The sequence below is a fragment of the Trichechus manatus genome, unplaced genomic scaffold, assembly GCF_000243295.1.
Source record: "Trichechus manatus latirostris isolate Lorelei unplaced genomic scaffold, TriManLat1.0 scaffold00015, whole genome shotgun sequence".
NCBI lineage: Eukaryota > Metazoa > Chordata > Mammalia > Sirenia > Trichechidae > Trichechus > Trichechus manatus.
This window is the reverse complement of record NW_004443951.1, coordinates 13,969,340-13,988,091: the sequence shown is the minus strand read 5'-3', so window position 1 is coordinate 13,988,091 and position 18,752 is coordinate 13,969,340. Positions and strand designations below refer to the sequence as shown.

Here is an 18,752-nt window from a genome sequence, read left to right as displayed (position 1 = left end):
AATATTAATATTTCAACAACTAAAAGCTTGTTAGTGAGCTATATGATTTTTCTTTTTAATCAAGTATTCAAACTCTGGTGTGTATTTTACACACACCTCAGTTGGGACTAGCCGTGTTTCAAGTGCACATGGTTGGTGGCTACCCTAGTAGACAGCACAAGTCTAGATAGTCTAACCTGACTGTTCTTCTTTTCTACTTCCTATTGGAGCCCTGGTGGTAGAGTGGTTAAGAGCTCAGCTGCTAACCAAAAGAGGTTGGCAGTTTGAATCCACCAGCCTCTCCTTGGAAACCCTATGGGGCAGTTCCAGTCTGTCCTGTAAGGTTATTATGAGTTGGACTGGACTCAACCTCAACGGGTTTGGTTTGGTTTATTAGATCCAGAATGGGAGGGGGCTGGAAACTTCTGCAGGAGAAGGGTTGTGTTTCTTCCCCCTTCCTTTCCCTCTTCTGAAGGAAGCCTTGGGAATGTCCAGGCTATTACACACGTTATCATATCCTTAGAATGATAATAATGATAATGATTGAGCTTCTACTCTGTGCTCAGCATTTTGTAGAATTTCATTTATTCTCACAACAATCCCGTTTTACAGATTAGCAAAAAGGTTCAGGGAAGCAAAGTAACTTGCTCAAGTTTCACATCTGGTTAAGTGTTAAGAGCTGGAATTTAAACTTGGTTTAATGTTAAAGCTGGTATTATAACCCTTACGCTATAATTTTAAACTTATCCACTTTAAGGGTCCACATGGCATGGACAAATTAAGAGAAACACATAAAGGATAGAAAGAAGCCGACCTGACTCTTGGGTTCAGACTCAGCACACATTTAGTTGCCTCTATCGCAGTTCTCCCTTTTAGTTCAGAGATACCTTAGGTCTGACTTCGGACTGACTCTAGTGTCAGACTATTGTCAGGTCTCAGCTCCACTAATTACTAGCAGAGTAACCATCAGTAAAATCAACTCTCGGATCCTCCACTTCCTCTTCTGTTGAACGGGAGTGCTAATACTAACCTCAGGGGCAGTAAAATAGTAGTGTCTGTAAAGCATCCAGCACAGCGTCCAGTGCCCACTAGCCACTCAGTGCACACCAAATCCTCTGCTTCCTTTTCCCCTTCTTGTTGCAAGGATAAAGGAGCACTGGCGATGCAACAGTAAAACAGAATGGTGGTTAGAACCCACCCCGTGGCTTGGCAGGAGGAAAGACCTGGCAATCTGTTCCCATAAAGATTAAACCAAAAAAACCAAACCCATTGCCGTGGAGTTGGTTCCAACTCCCATGAAACCCTATGGGGTAGTTCTGCTGTGTCCTGTAGGGTCACTCTGAATCGAAATTGACTAGACACACAACAACAAAAGTTGCAAGGATAGGCAAAATGTCACTTGGCCTCCTGGCTGCACCCTCCCCCACCCTCCTTTGCACATTCCGCTGCCTCCTGGAAGTTACTGCTGCCCCAGTTTAGCATTGGGGTAGGCTGGAGAATGTGAGGCAGGTGGGGGGGGGGCTCGCTTAGAATTGGTGCCCAGAATCCTACTCAATACTAAAAAGCGCCCCCTTCCTTCTGTAGCACACTATCCATCAAACTACCAAATCTACACACCTCAGAGACAATCTTACCCCCTCCCTCACTCCTCTCCCACACCTTCCACATTCCACTCAATGGCTCCTGGGTCCAGGGCTACTTCTTCCCATTCCTTCTGTCCCTATCCAACAGTCTGTCATTCATCAGGACCCCTCATCCATCACTCAGTATTACACATCCTTCCTCCACATTGGCTGCCAGAATAATCTAAAACAACCTGACCACTTCCCTATTTAAAAGGCGCCTCTTCAGGATTGAGTCTAAATTAGTTTTTCACTCATCCAATGAATACTGAGGGGGGAGGAGTTTACTATGTGAAAGAGCCCCCCAAATCTAGGTGCTTGGCATAGGAGAGGCTTCTACCCAGGGTACAGGGTGACTTCCATTTTAAATTGTGCTAACAGACCTGAAAAATAAGAGGCATTTCAGCCAAGGTCACAGTAATGGGTTAATTTGCACTGACTCAGGGAGGAAGGGAAGAAGAGACAGAACTGCAGTTACTCTCAGAAAAAATGTTTTTACACAAGCTGCTCCTATCCTTGAAAGATAAGTAAAACCATTTTCGAAAAATGCTTATGCAGGCTAGCTCCGGGACAGAACTCTCTAGATTAACTGATGTATGATTATAGTTACTAATGTATGACTAACGGTTACTGTTTCCCTAAACTTCTCCTATATAAAAGAACCTTCTCATTTTCTGTACTTTGGAGCAATTTGTAATTTTGCAAATTGTTGCCCTATTGCAGTTGTAGTATCCTTCATTAAATCTCATTTTAACAGAGACTCCAGTTTTACTTTTTTACAGCTACATGTCTAGGCATTCTTACGGGGAGTCCTGGTGGCACAGTGGTTAAGCATTTGGCTGCTAACCGAAACGTCTGCACTTTGAATTGACTAGCCGCTCCTTGGAAACCCTATGGGACAGTTCTACTCTATCCTATGGGGTCGCTATGAGTCGGAATTAACTCGATGGCAACGAGTAATGAGGCGTTCTTAAAGCGGCACAACGATATAGCTGTGAACCAAACCCCTGCCCACATGGAGCTTACATTCTAGCGGCCCTTCACAGTCTAGGCCCCTACATCCCTTTACAGCCCCATCGTCCCCTCCTCACTTCCAACAAGCCTCTGACACACCATGCACTCTGAAACCAGGGACTTTGCACATAGCAAGTCACGCCGCGGCTCAGGTCTTTATCTGTGAAGCTTTCCCAGACCCGCCAGATGGAGATTGTAGGCCCCTCCTCTCAGTTCCATCCACCCTTCTCCCCGGCCCTCCCTCCCCCAACTACGAGACCAAGGGCTGCCCTGGAAATTGAGGCCCCTCTTCCTGGGACTAAAGACCCGCAGCCCCTCCCCCGCCTCCGGCATTGTGAGCTAAGAGGCGGGGATACCAGGCTAGGGGCCGGTGCAGGGTCCCCCAGGCCTAGGCAGTGCCCTCCACCGCACAGGAAGCGGGGAAGGAGTGCAGGCCCCAACCCCCCTTAGCAATGTCTTCTCCCCAGGTAAGCCATCGCGGCCCGGAAGAGGCGAGAGATGTCCCTCCCAGGGTGCTATCAGCGACCAGACTCCCAGAGGAATGAGATGTCCAGAATGGCTTCGTCCCTTCCCCCGGTGGCTACGGAGTCCAGTGGGGCCTGGGCAGGCCGCGGAGCAGCCCGGGGGGAGGGAGTGCGCGTGTCTCCGGCTCCGGCGGTCGGGGAGGAGGCCGGGTCTCGGTTGAGGGATGGGCTTTGGCCTCTAGGGAAGAGGTCTGCGGTGGGCCGGGTGGAGGCGGAGAGGGGGAAAGGCGTCTCCTGCTGGAGTGTGAGCCGGCGGCGCGGTATCTGCGGGGTTGCCCGCCGCCTGCTAGTAAACTCCTGGACTGTTCTCACTCCAGTGCTGCGCCCCCTGTTTTCCGCTAAGGATACCGCATCACCATTCATTTCAACTCTCACCTGTCCTTCCGATGCCAGCAGTCCCGGCGTCCTGCCGTGTGTCTCCTTGCTCACGTCTCCCTCACATCATTTACTACTCTCATTGCTGGTTTACTTTTCTCCAGTCTTTCGCCTTCCAAACCACCCTTCACTCCATACCCACATCTGACCAAGACACTGCCTTACCAAACATCACAGTGCCTCCCCACTGCCTGCAAGTCAAAGATCAGACTTCGCTGCTGGTCACACAAGGCACACTCTCCTACTGTGGCCTCCCTGCCAGAGTCTAGCCGCCCCTCTCTCTCCCGTGATCCAGCCTCCTAATGCTTTTAAGCTTGTAATTCCCTTTCCCAGGAATGCCCCTCCTTGTTTATCCTTCAAGACTTCTGTGTCACAATACTTGTGAATTTTTCCCGTCCTCTACCCCAGACTAGTCTGTTCTTCCCCTGTGCACCACGACAACGTGGACATTCCTTGTCCAACATAACACTTGCCATGTGGCATTCATATTGCCTGTACACATGTCTGCCTCCCCAACCAGACTCTGAGCTCCTTGAAGGTGGGGCCTGGGTCTTGTTCTTCTCTGTGTCCCCAGACACACAAGGCCTGGCACCGAGCAGGCACAGTAAATAATTTTTTTAATGAAAGAAAGATCATAAGAGTAGATGAAGGCTCATAAGACGAGGGTAGTTGGTGGGTGTGTTGAAGGGTTGGGTTGTTGAACATACCTCTGAGAAGGCTCCTTGGAGGACAAATTGAACAGGGTTTGATGCAGGGTAGACACGTGATTTGGTGCAGTGAGAGGACATGGGGGAAGCACCAGAACGATGTACTCTTAATTTAACAACATTGAACAACTTCTGTTGTCAGGCCTCATGCTGGGCACAGGGGACCTCGGTCTGCACTCAAGTTACTTACCCTATAGTAGGGGAGGAAGACAAGGTAGGCGATGACAGTACACAGTGCCAAGTGTCACACGGTGAGCACAAGGAGATGTAACAATACAGAGGAGGAGCACCCAGCAGGCTCGATGGGGGATGTCAGAGGGGCTTCCTAAAGAGGAACACTTCCCAACCCGACACCAAAGGGAGAGGTGCAGAGAAGGGGCCGGGGGCTCCAGGGGAATAGAGGAGGCTGGAGGTGGAGCAGGACCTCATCATGAAGGGCTGATATACCAAGTGAAGTGGCTGGACTCCATCCTGAGGCATTGGAGGAACTACTGAAGGCTTGCAGGAAGCTGGGGAGGGACATGATGTGCCCCTGCAGGCCATTGCTGTGGAAAGCCTCAGCTGTGCCCCTCCTCTGAGAAGTCAACCCTTGCAGGCTGGGCTGCTCTTCTCTGCTCCCCTAGCAGCCTGGTCACTTCTTTTCTGTGCAGGGTCAGACACCCCTGCTAGACTGAGCTCCTTGAGAGATGAGACCAGGTCTCTGTGTACCCAGTACCAGGCACTGAACCTTGCTCCTGATGAAACGTTTGCTGAACTACTTGATTGTTCCTTTTTTCTCTGAATTTCTACAGCTCTTAATCTCAGGCCCATATCCTTTTGTACCTGGGAGTTGTGTATTATGCTGCAAATAGCATTTAATTGGGAAAGAGGAAGCCTGATTCAAATCCTGACTCCACCATTTACTGGGGCAAGTCACTTAACTATCCTGAAACTTCAGTTTCCCCATCTGTAAGATGAGGTGCCACCACAAACAGAGCCTGTGGGTCTCCACGTGCATGTGTGAGTCTTGTTTCCCTGGATAGACTCTGAAGTGCCATGAAGGCAGGAACCAAGTGTTCTCCTAGCACTTGGCTCGGGCTGAGCATATAACCGATACAGCGTTCCATCCTGTTGGTTGGTAGACAGCAGAGTACAGAGGAAAGAACAGTTAAGGAGACCTATAAGTCTTGTTCTGCCACTTCCTGTGTGACCTTGAGCAAGGCTCTTCTCCTCTTTGAGGGAGTATGTGGCCAAAAACATTTGCCCCCATCTCCTCCCAGATTCCTCTGGCTTACGCTGCTTCCTGTGGTAGATTTTGAGGGCCCCTGATATAAGAAGGCCCCAGGAGTCCCAGTGGCTTCAGCGATATAGCTACTGGTACCTCTTGGTGAATTAGCTGGCCTGTGGGAGCAGTGAGTCTCACGGTGCTGCCTGATGCTTCCATCCCAAATCCAAGACCAGCCCCTCCCAACCTCTGACACCTTAGTGGCAGGGTTTGTGAGAAAGGAACATCGTTTGTCTCAACTCTCTCACCCTGCCCCAAACCAGAAGTGCATGCAGCTGTATGGTGACAGAGCCTTCGCTTCCCCACCTCTAAAATGAGTGAGGATTAAATGAGAAAACAGATGTGAAAGCATGTCGAAGTTGTCTATTTTACACAAGTGCAGGATTACTATTTGTGGCTGGTATGTTTACCCCAACCAGTGGGGCTTCTCTGTTTCAGAGAGGGCTGGGGCTCTTTCCCCAAAAGAAACTGAGTTTTACAAGCAGTTTTTGTGCAAGGAATAAGCATAGTTGGTCTTAGAGTAGGAACAGAGACACCACAGGGTGTGAAAATGGACAGGACCAGCTGGTTCCCCGCTCTGAGAGCAGGGAGGAGTGAGGCGGCAGTGCATGGCCTGTGCCTGCCTGGGGTGGTGGGGGAGTGGGGGCTGCAGCTGCCCAGCAGGGCTGGCCCAACTCAGAAGCAACAGCTGCTTTCCCCCACCAAGCTCTCCCTTCCTCCTGCCCACAATCCCCCTCCTGCAGATATCTACGCTACTAGCAGAAGAAACACCGTATTTAGAGTCAACAGACTGGGTTTGGTTCTACTCACCTAGTATGTGACTTTGAGCAAGTCTGTCCATTTCTCTGAACCTCAGTTTCCTCATTCATAAAATGGGGAAAGTTATAGTACCACCTCCCAAGATCATCAGGATCAGAAGAGAGAACAGATATGAAAAGTGCTTTGTGAACTCTTTAATGCTATACCTGTTCATTTTTTAAAATTTTCATGTCGTCCCATACTGGGGCTAGGTCTGATGCTCTGGTTGGGGCCTGTCAGAGTCAGGGAGTGGGCTTGGACTGTGGTACAAAATGGCTTCCTGACTCTACTTCTCCCTCAAGCCAACCCTTAGTCTGTGACACAGGGCTCATCTACCTTTTGTACCTGGCCTATGGGGTGCCAGGAGGGTCAGTATATGGGCTGGAGGGAGGTCTGTGCCATGGGCCAAGGGTACAGTCAGAGAGGGAGTGGAAACTGGTTGTGTTGCTTCACCTACTTTGCTATTGAGCTTTCCCAAGATACTCTGTCTTCAGCACCTGCTTTCACCTCCTGGGTCTGGGTCTCCTCCATCTACCTTCTGCCTACCTTTGTCCAGCCAGTGAAACAGAATGTTGGGAGGGTGCAGCTCTGTGATGAGGTTTAAACAAACAGGGGCTACAAGGTCCCTGGGAGCCTCTTTTGGGACTCCTTGACCTTGAGAACCCCCTGCCCCTCTCCCCCGAGTCCCAGGTCTGAGTCAGTGCACCAATTTCTTCCTGGCCCACGACCAGAGCCACCCCCGGCTGGATGAATCTTCCTGCAAGGATATTGTCAATGCCTTGTCCCTGGTCAACATGGTCCTGGGGCTCTTCTCCATCTTCTGCAGCTTCTACAGGTAGGCATGGGGCCCGGCAGGCTGTCTGCCAGAGCTGGAGCCAAGGGCATGGGGGAAGGAGAGGGGGAGTTAGAGAGCCAGGCCCTGAGGCCTAGGGATCAGCTAGGTGCAGGGGAAAGTGCAGTGGTTGGGAATCACGGGGCCAAGGTCCTAGCCTCATTTCTACCATCAACCTGATATGTGACCTTGGCTAGGTCACATCCCCTTCCTGGGCCTCGGTTTCTCTATTTGTAAAATAAGGGGCTTATGCTATGACCTCTATAATTCCTTCCAATTCTATCAATTTAGAATAGTTTTTATGAGAAAATCAAGAAATTCTGTTCCTCTGGCTTTAACACCGTTGTGGGGTAGGCGACTATTCATATTTTCTGATTCTTAAATTAGAACATATGGTCTGACAGGTTATTTGAAATGAGCATGTTCTGGAAAATCTGAGACATGTATCTGTCTTCCCCCAAAACTGTAAGTGAATTATATTCTTGTAAATTGAGTCATATTTCAATGCCCTTGGGAAATCAACTCTTTAAAAGACATCCTTCAGACTGCAAGTAACACCCTTCTGATCTGGTTCTCTATAACTTTCAGCAAGTAACTTCTCTTTGGATCTGTTTCTCATCCATAAAATAACATGCTTTGACCTGATGATATTTAAGCTCCTTTCCACCTTGAAATTTATATGATTCTCTAAGTCAGGGCTTTCAGAGCTCCACAACGTGGTGCACACCTGCAGCAGAAAATCTCTTTTCTTAGTTTAGCATACTCTTCTGGGAGTGTTTTCTTTTTCCCACCATGGTAAGTGCAGTATGTTTATTTAGCCTTAGTTCCCTTTAGATCCATAGGCATGGGTCTAAGCAAAGGAAACACTACAGTTGTTTGGGGATTGCAGGGTCTAGGGCCAGGCTCTCTGTGGGCTTGTCTGGGCCATACAGTAGGCCGGGGGCCAACTTGGGAAGGAAGGGGCATCCTGGCATTTGCCTGGGACTGTGGTAACACCTCACAGGGACCTGGGAGCAAGTGCTAGCTAGACACAGAATCTTCAAACGTGGGGTCTGGAAGAGCCCTTATAAATCACTTAGCCCCTGCCCCTCATTTTACAGATGAGGAAAAGAGGCCTAGACGGGAGAGACTTATCTGAAAATTCACAGCGAGATGGTAGTAGAGGCTGGGCTGGAACAAAGCCCCCTGCACGGTGGAAAATGCCTGGAATTTAGAGCTGGTAGGGACCTTAGTGATTGCCTGGGGGGGTCAGAGGACCCCCTTTAAGGCTGTGGGTTGAGAGTATTGGAGGGATGTAGGCATGTGTGAAGGTGTGTGTTTGTGAGGGTATGGGGGGGAGTAAGCAGTGTGTATGTGTGTATCAGAAGGGGTGGGAGTATGGAGCACGTGCAGGGATGTGTGGATGTGAGCAAGTGTAGGAAGTGTGTAACAAGTGTGTTAGTGTACTGCGGGGACATGGAGTGGTGGTCCACGGGAGACTGTGAAAGGGCTGCCCTGTTCTGGCCTGGCCTACACTCTAGGAAATCCCACTGTGCCTCCTGGCTCCTTCTCATCAGCTTCCTATTAGACATGGCAGTCGGGACGATGACCAGGCACCTCAGCAGCTGCTCTAAATCGAGTAAGTCCAGGCCTCAGGCCCCTAATCCCTGCCTCCTGGAACATCCATCTCAGGTCACCAGCTCCATCCTCTAATACCCAACAGGCCTTCGTCAGTCACCCACTCCTGCCACACCCCTCAGAGTGCAGCAGGAAAAGCCCCAGAGCAGGAGTTAGGGGGCCCCTCCCCCAGTCTACATCTGGCCCCTCTGCTGGCTCACTTTATGGTTTTCCGCCAGTCCTTGCCCTGGCTTTCAGCTTCCTTGTCTGTCCTGCCTGCCTATTCAGGGCCGACCCAGGTGCTGGTGGTGGGGATAGGGTGGAGGGCAGGTGGGGGTGGCCAGGGAGTGGGAAGGTGAAAAAAATTACCCAAAGAGAGCAGCTGCTTTAAAATGTTTCTATGTAAGATTTTGCTTGAAAAAGTGACTTCATAGCTTATTAATTAGTATTTAATTTTAATGCAATCCTTTCATGCTAAAGAACGGGAAAAGTAAGACAGGCAACGGAGAGACTTGCCTAAGGCCACATGGTCAGTTGCAGCAGATCTGGGAGGAAACCCCAGTCTTTGGTCTAAGACCACCCTCGGGGAGCAGCTGTTGCTGCCTGAACCTCAGGACCCCACTTGTCCGCCTCACCCCTCCAGCTCTCCCACCAGAGGGGCTAAGGTGCAAGGTGTGTGAGTGCACGTTCTTCTAACCTTTTGCCATCTGGAGCAGGAGCTGAGCTGAACGACTTCGCTGTCTTCACCACCTTTGGGCTGGCCTCAGCCTTGCTCCTAGGAATGGATGGGCCTCTCAGTGGGCTGCTGGCCATCATGTATGTGTTAGCTACTTCTTTCCGCCTGTGCTTTTTCTCAGCTGGTGAGTGGAGTCCAGGAAGCCTTGGGGATGAGGGCGGGGAACCACAGAGGGAGTGGAGCTGTTGGATGCCAGAAGCTGAGGTGCGGTGACTAACTTGTCTCTTTCCTTCCTGGAGCCCGTCTTTCTTCCTTCTCCCGTGCTGCATGCCTGCTGGAGGCGGCGGGCTGCCTCGACAGAGCCCTGGGCTGAGAGGCAGAAACCCTAGGTTCTTGAGCTAGCTCTCCCTTTGTCTCACTGTGTGACCTTTGAATGGAGCACGTCCATTCACAGACTCTAGAACTGGAGGTCCTACCATGAAACAGGTGAAACTGTGCTCAGCAGAGGCCAGTTGCCTTGTCTAAGGTCACAGAGGGAGGGAGTGCAGATACAGCTCAGGCCTTAGACTAGAAGATCTCAAAGACCCTCTTAGCAGAGACTCCTTGGGGCCAGGACACACCCCTGGTCCTAGCTGGCTGCCTGCTTTGCCTTGGAAACCCAATGCAAAATGCACCATTAATGCAACCCAGTGTATCACTTGTGTCTGTGAATTACCAAATGCTTTACAGCCTGCCACCCCCTACCCCTGAGTTTAAGGGAGTTTTGTAGTCTGGGGAGGGGAAGACCCTGAGAGAGTGGCTTGCTTCATTTAAATATACCTTTGAAGCAGTAGAGAGGTCCCTCGGTGGCACAAATGGTGGCTACTAATCAAAAGGTTGATGGTTTGAACCCACCCCGCAGTGCTGCAGAAGAAAGGCCTGGTGATCTGCTTCCATAAAGAAAACCCTATAGAGCTCAGTTCTACTCTGTAACACCTGGAGTTGTCATGATTTGGACTCGATAGTGACAAGTTTAGTTTTTTTTTTTTTTTTTTTTTTTAGAACAATGGGAAGCAGCTAATCCTCATCATTTCTTTCCCTGGCAGGAGTTCCCTTCATATACAAGGGTCTACCCTGCTCCTACGCTTCCTGTGTTTTGGCCTCCACCTCCCTTCTGACCAAAGGCAACACATTCATTCTCTGCTGCGTGGCTTCGCTTATGATTCTATTCATGATGGACCAGACCTACTATCCCCATGAAGAAATCTTGGAGTCTGAGAAATGGAAAAAAATCGTTTATCTGGGGGGTAAGTGCTCTTAAATGTTTCCAGTGGTGGGTTTGTTATCACTGTCACTCAGCGCCACCTTGTACCTCACCCCAGCATTCCCTATTTCACTTACTGTGCTTAATTTTTCTCCAAAGAATTTATTATCATCTGATAAAATATATATTTACTACTTTTCTTATTGTCTATAAGCACTAAACCTACCTCCCCGACAGAAATGTAAGCCCCTTGAGGGCAGGGACTCTTTTATTCATGCTGTAGTCCCCAGTGCCTAGAATTATGCCAATCACATAGTAGTTGCTCAATATTTGTTGAAAATTGTGAGTTGTTCCCATGGAAGTGCTGTGGGCCCATACTCTCCCATCTTCTTTTCGAGTTCTCTGAGGGAGTCTAAGTGTCTAGTTTTTTAAGAGTCAGGCAGACCTGGGTTTGAATCAGGACCTTGTACAAATTACATCCCCTCTGTTTCCTCACCTGAAAAATATGGTTAATTCTAAATCACAGAATTGTCATGAAGTGTAAATGAAATAATATATGTAACATACCTAGCAGCATGTCTCGCACAAGAAATATATTTCACAAATGTTGGTGCCCTTTGCCTTTGGGTAGTGAAACAGGTACAAATTGTGTCAGGAATCCTCAAGATCACTCCCAGGTTTGGTGATTTGGTAGAAAGACTCACAGGACTTAGCATATAGTTGTTCTCATGGCTAAGATTTATTACAGCAAAAGGATACAAAGCAAAATCAGCAAAGGGAAAAGGTACACAGAACAAAGTTCAGAGGAAACCAGACACAAGCTTCCAAAAGTCCTCTCCCAATGGAGTCTGACAGGACGAGCTTAATTCCTCCAGCACTGGATTGTGACAATACATGTGAATTGTTGTCTACCAGAGAAGCTCATTAGAGACTCAGTGCCCCAGGTTTTTATCGAGGCTTGGTCACATAGGCATCCTCTACCTAGCACATACCAGAATTCCAGCCTCCTAGAAGGAAATCAGGTGTCCAGCATACACTTCTTTGTTTGTACAGTCTAGGCACACTGAGCCACTCTTATCAGTTAGGAAAAGTTTTGTATTAGCATAGGGATCTATTTACCATGCACATTCCCAGTCGCCAGCTGAGGGCCAACCAGGCCTTTGTAAGGATAGCAGGCTTAGGCCTGCTTATGTTAACTCTTTTCTGCAACAAATGATACTGTATTGGCCAATAACACATGTTAAACTTGAAATAATTAGGAAGATTTTTTTTTTTCCCTAATAAGGGATCTGGGCAATTCCAATTTATTGTTTAGGACTAATGTCTAATCTGAGTTTGACAATTCAATGGAACCTGATCCCATTATGTTATAAAATTGTCTACTTACTTACCAGCCAGTTGCCATAGAGCCAATTCTGACTCATGGTGACCCCACAGTGTCACAGTAAAACTGTTCATAGGGTCTTCAGTGGCTGATTTTCGGAAGTAGATTACCAGACCTTTCTTTTAAGGTGCCTCTGGGTGGACTTGAACCACCAACCTTTAGATCAACAGTGAGCACTTTAACCATTTTAAAGTGAGCTTCTTAAAGACAGGACTTATGTCTCATTTGTTTTTGTCTCTTAGGCACTGTGAGTAAAAAAGGAAGGATGGAAGGAATGACATGGCACAATGGGGATTGGGAGGGTGGAAAACACATAAGAAAGCTCGTAAAAATTGAGTGTTTGCATGTTTTCTTCTTCCAGGTGTCATCATGCTGTTTTTGTCTCCATTCTCTCTGACTCCTCTTTACTGCCTGCTGTGGTCCGTCTCCTACATCTTCTTTCCAGATTCTCTGTGGGGAAAGACAACCTGTCTCAGGCCACAGCACCGAGGAAACTGAACAGCTCCGCCAACTCCCTCTGGCCTCTGTGGGGTTTATGTCATCATGGTGGGCCAAGCCTTGCCTTACTCTTACTAAATCTTTCCTTGTCTCTGTGATGTGCATGTGCTTTGAACCAGAGCAACCCGCGAGAGGGTGAGTAGACTTCATTACTTTCTCTCTATTCTGCGTTCTGAATCTGTTGGGACAATAATTATTCGTTATATGAGACAAAAATTTTTCCAAGCTACATTGGGAACAAGTTTGAATTCTGGCTCTGTTACTAGCTGGGTAACTTTTTGCATTAAGACTGGAAAGGAATGAAACCCTTTGGAATTGGTATAGCCCCCGGCCCCTGCCTACCAGTGATGGGTGGGGCTTGCTAAAGCAGTTCTTACACTTTCAGACTCTGACTCTGTGGAACACAGCTAATCAGAGGACTTCAGTTGTCCAGTCTGAATGTGTGTACATTTTGTAACTTAACATTTCTGTATTTTAACCATTCAAAACTTCTGCTGTTTGCTTCACTTAGAGATTAGGTACACTGACAGCAGGATGGCTGTTTTTAAAACTTGAAACTATGTTCCAAGGATGAAGATACATTTCTGAAAGAGGATTTCCGTGTTCATTTTGAGCCATAGCAGCAGGGTTAAAATAAATATGTAGACCCCCAAGAAGACTGCTCTGAAAAGGAAAATACCCATTTGGATGTGTAAATTGTGGTTTGTTTGTAACAATAATTACTCATACTTCATTGCCTCTAACTTTTTGTAGATTAGTGACACTAGGAGAGTTAGAGGTCAGCTGAGAGGCTCTGATTTAACAGGGTATGTACTCCTTACAACTATATGGAAGTATGGCCGCTCTGCTACACTGGCTCCGGGGTCTCAGGATGCTAAAGCTAATCATTCAATACCTTTCCTTCCGCGGTCAGATGTTTTCTACAGTAGAATAGCTCTTCTTGGACTTTCTCTTAGGAACAAGTGAGAAGACCCAAGATATTAAAAATGTACTTCTCAGAGGAATAAATGAAGTCAAGGGGTCTAGTTCTTGATTCTAGATAGCTCTGCTAGTCCTAAACTGGGATGGAGTGTAGATTTCCCTCCTGGTTCACACCTAGTCCTGTTACACAACCTATAGTACTACTCCCTGTGTCTGGTGAACGGAAATCAAGTGACTGAGAATTCTTCTACTTTTTTAGCTCTGTGACCTTGAGTAAAAGGCGCAATCTCTCTAAGTCCATTTCCTTATCTGTAAAATGAAATATTTACTTCCTCTCAGGGTTGTTTTGTGGATTAAATGTACTGACACATAAAGCACCTAGTGAATGGTATGTGAAGGGTGTTAAATAAATGTTGGTTCTTTCCTTCTCTTCCCTCTAGCCTCCCTCCCTTCTCATACATGCCTTTACGTTTAAAATAGCAGTAATAATAATAGTTAACAGTTATTTAGCTCTTACTATGTGCTAGGAACTGGTCCTTGCACTTTACTCTCTCACTCCTCAAAACAACCCAATGAGGAAGGTGTCATTAGCGCACCAGAAGCTTAAAGTCAGCAGTTCTCAGAGTGTGGTCTGCAGACTCCTGAGGTTCCTGAGACCCTTTCAGGTTCAAAATCTTTTCTTAATAACCCTGGAACAGGGACTGAAATGTCACTGTATTGACATTAGGGTGCAATTGGTGAGTAAAACTGCTGGCGCCTTGGCATGTATCAAGGCAGTGGCATCAAATGGTACACCTTTTTTAATATTCCATACAGTGAAGTGGAAAGCTGCTTCATACTGAAGTTATGAGAGTTGTCTCGAAGAAAAGCATTTGAGTTTGAGCTGAACTAGCTGCTCTTTTCATGCAACGCACAAAGGACGACAGACAAACTAAGGTTGTTCAGACTTGGGCATTTGGTTTTCTTGAAAATGAACTGAGTGAGCCTATCACTTCAAGAGAAACAAGTTTTTGTTGCCAAGGATAAAAATTTTAGCTTTCAAGTGAAAATTAGAAGTTTGAAAAACTTGTATCTACCACCATGAGCTTGACAGCTTCCCAATACTCAAAAGACTTTTATGATGAGATTGGTGGGGATATTAATGAATGTGTACTTTTGAACTCGTCTAATGAATGTGTCAACATTTGGAAGATCATTGTAGCAATATTTTCTAAATGACCAATGAATGATGCTACAAATCGTGCTTGGATAAAAGATCAATTCAAAGGACAATGGAGTTTTAGTGAAGCAGAGTACAAACAGTTGATATGGCATTAGATTCCATATTGCAACTAACCTTTAAGAAACTACCACTTGCTGAGTTTTGGTGTACTATCAAAGAAGAAAATATGAAATTATCTAAATATTAAAATACCCTTCTCTTTCCCAACTACGTATCTGTGTGATGCTGGATTTTCTTCATTTACTTGAACTAAAATATTATGAGAATCCAGAATGCAGAAGCAGATTGAGAATCCAGCTGTCTGCTATTAAACCAGATATGAAAGAGATTTGCAAAAATGTAAAACAATGCTACCCTTTTCGCTAAATGATTCTTTATTTTGTAAAATAATTATTTTTCATAAAAAACGTTATTTGCTAACTTATAATGTATTTTTGCAATTTTTAATGAATTAATAAATCTTTTAAAACTTTTCATCTTAATTTCTAATACAGCAAATATGATAGACATAGCCCACATAAACATAATTGGGGTCCTCAATTATTTTTAGAGTGTAAAGAGGTCCGGAGACCAAAAAGTTTGAGAATCACAGACTTAGGGATATTAAAACTTGCCTAAAATTCACACAATTAGTAAGCAGTAGACCTCAGTCAAACCCAGGCAGCCTGACTTCCAAAGTAAGTGCTCTCATTATAAATTTTTTGATTCAAGGTTTCACAAATATCTCCTCTCGAATGAAGAAAACCAAAGACACAAGGGAAAGATTAGTCTATAGGACTAATGGACCACAACTACTATAGCCTCCACCAGACTGAGTCCAGCACAACTAGATGATGCCCGGCTACCACCATCAGCTGCCCTTACAGGGATCACAATAGAGGGTCCCAGACAGAGCGGGAGAAAAATGTAGAACAAGATTCTAACTCACAAGAAAAGACCAGACTTACTGGCGTGACAGAGACTAGAGAAACCCAGAGAGTATGGCCCTCTGACACCCTTTTAACTCAGTACTGACGTCACTCCTGAGGTTCACCCTTCAGCCAAAGATGAGACAGGCCCATAAAACAAAACAAGAATAAATGGGCACACCAACCCAGGGGCAAGGACGAGAAGGCAGGAGAGGACAGGAAAGCTGGTAACGGGGAACCCAAGGCTGAGAAAGGGAGAGTGTTGACACATCACAGCGTCGGCAACCAATGTCACAGAACAATATGTGTATTAATTGTTTAATGAGAAACGAATTTGGTCTGTAAACCTTCATCTAAAGCACAGTTAAAAAACAAAACAAAACGAAACAAAATATCTCCTCTTATATCTGAGAAACTGGGAAGGAATCATGTCAAGATTAGGGAATTCCAGGCAGGTACACAAAAATGGTGTGTGCCTAATTTTCATTAATTATGTGTATAAGAGCTTTGGCATTCAATGCTATTCCAATTATGGATGCCAAAGCCTCTAGAGCCCTTATCGTGGTATTTCTCAGAGGTAGAAGATGAAAAGCTTTTTCTCTGAAATGGGAATAAAAAGATGACCCATTCCTATGTTGGTTCAGGAATTTTCTTGTATCTCAAATGTTTTTGACCACAACTCACAGTTAAGAAATAACTTTACATCAAACTCAGTACACACATTCATAAGTGTATATAAGACTGAAGCAAAAGTTTCATGAAATATCCTTACCACATGATATCTTCTTTTTTTAAATTTTTTTTTATTGTGCTTTAGATGAAGGTTTACAGAACAAATAGTTTCTCATTAAACAGTTAGTACACATATTGTTTTAAGACAATGGTTAACAACCACACAACATGTCAAAACTGTCCCTTCTCAACCTTGGGTTCTCTATTACCAGCTTTCCTGCCCCCTCCTGCCTTCCAGTCCTTGTCCCTGGACTGTTGGGCCTCATTTGTCTCGTTTTGTTTTATGGGGGTGTCTAATCTTTGGCTGGATGTTGAACCTTGGGAGTGACCTCATTACTGAGCTAAAAGGGTGTCGGGGGGCAATACTCTCAGGGTTTCTCCAGTCTCTGTCAAGCCAGTAAGTCTGGTCTTTTTCTGTGAGTTAGAATTTTGTTCTACATTTTTCTCCAGCTCTGTCCAGGACCCTCTGTTGTGATCCCGGTCAGAGCAGTCAGTGGTGGTAGCCAGGCACCATCTAGCTATACTGGACTCAGTCTGGTGGAGGCCGTGGTAGCTGTGGTCCATTAGTCCTTTGGACTCATCTTTCCCTTATATCTTGTTTTTTTCATTCTCCGTTGCTGCTGAAGGGGTGAGATGAGTGGAGTATCTTAGATGGCTGCTCACAGGCTTTTAAGACCCCAGACACTACTCACCAAGGTAGAATGTAGAACATTTTCTTTATAAAGTGTGTTATGCCAATTGAGCTAGATGTTCCGCAAGACCATGGTACCTGCAACCGTATGCCCAGCATTCCAGTCCCTCAGGGAGTTTGGATGTGTCTATGGAGCTTCCATAACCTTTCCTCCTACAAGTTGTGCTGGCTTCCCCAGTATTGTGTACTGTCTTACCTTTCACCAAAGTTACCACTCATCTACTGTTTATTTAGCATTCCACCCCCCGATCCCTTGTAACCAACAAAGATTGTTTCTCTGTGTATAAACTTTTTCATGAGTTTTTACAGTAGAGCTCTCATACAGTATTTGTCCTTTTGTGATTGACTTATTTCACTCAGTATAATGTCCTCCAGTTTCATCCATGTTATGAGATGCTTCACAGATTCATCATTGTTCTTTCTCGTTGCATAATACTCCATTGTGTGTATGTACCATAGTTTGTTTATCCATTCATCTGTTGATGGGCATCTAGGTTGTTTCCATCTTTTTGCTATTGTGAACAATGCAGCAACGAACATAGGTGTGCCTATGTCTGTTTGTGTGATGGCTCTTATTTCTCTGGGATATATTCCTAGGAGTGGGGTTGCTGGATCGTACGGTATTTCTATTGCTAGCTTTCTAAAGAAGCGCCATATCATTTTCCAAAATGGTTGTCTCATTTTGCATTCCCACCAGCAGTGCATAAGAATTCTAATCTCCCCGCAGCCTCTCCAACATTTGTTATTTCCATTTTTTTTTTTATCTGTGCCAGTAATGCTGGGGTGAGATGGTATCTCATTGTGGTTTTGATTTGCATTTCTCTAGTGGCTAGTGATCGTGAGCATTTCCTCATGTGTCTGTTAGCTGCTTGAATGTCTTCTTTGGTGAAGTGTCTTCATTTCCTTTGCCCAATTTTAAATTGGATTATTTCTCTTTTTGTTGTAGAGGTGTTGGATTTTCTTGTAGCTTATAGAGATTAGACCTTTGTCTGACTTGTAATGTCCAAAAATTTTTTCCCTGTCTGTAGGTTCTCTTTTTACTCTTTTGGTGAAGTCTTTTGAAGAGCATAGGTGTTTGATTTGTAGAAGATCCCCGTTATCTAGCTTATCTTCTGTAGTTTGTGTGTTGATGGTTATGGTTTGTATCCTGTTCATGCCATGTATTAGGGCCTCTAGCATTGGTCCCATTTTTTCTTGTATGAACTTTGTAGTTTTTGGCTTTATATTTAGGTCTGTGATCCATTTTGAATTAGTTTTTGTATATGGTGTGAGGTATGGGTCCTGTTTCATTTTTTTGCAAATGGATATCCAGTTTTACCAGCACCATTTGTTAAAAAGACTGTCTGTTCCCCATTTGATGGACTTTGGACTCTTGTCGAACATCAGGTGACCGTAGGTGGATGGACTTACATCTGGGTTTTCAATTCTGTTCCATTGGTCAATGTATCTGTCGTTGTACCAGTGCCAGGCTGTTCTGACTACTGTAGCTGTATAGTATGTTCTGAAGTCAGGTAGTGGGAGTCCTCCTATTTTATTCTTCTTCTTCAGTAGTGCTTTACTTATTCAGGGCTTCTTCCCTTTCCATATAAAGTTAATGATTAGTTTCTCCATCTCTTTAAAGAATGTTGTTGGTACTTGGATCGGGATTGCATTGTATTTGTAAATTGCTTTGGGTAGAATTATCATTTTCACAATGTTGAGTCTGCCTATCTATGAGCATGGTATGTTTTTCCATTTATGTAGATCCCTTTGGGTTTCTTGCAGTA

The 18,752-nt window shown here is 45.7% G+C and overlaps 1 protein-coding gene across 1 annotated transcript; it reads left to right on the top strand.

Annotated features, from left to right (window-relative positions):
- The first annotated feature begins 2,801 nt into the window (after window positions 1-2,801).
- On the top strand, window positions 2,802-14,366 carry TMEM269 (transmembrane protein 269). The gene is made up of 9 exons (XM_012554223.2): window positions 2,802-2,810; window positions 3,008-3,082; window positions 4,364-4,488; window positions 6,981-7,118; window positions 8,636-8,733; window positions 9,428-9,571; window positions 10,473-10,673; window positions 12,376-12,647; window positions 14,250-14,366. The coding sequence occupies exons 1-8, from the start codon at window positions 2,802-2,804 to the stop codon at window positions 12,510-12,512; spliced, it is 927 nt and encodes a 308-aa protein (XP_012409677.1). The 3' UTR covers window positions 12,513-12,647; window positions 14,250-14,366.
- Window positions 14,367-18,752: the final 4,386 nt, after the last annotated feature.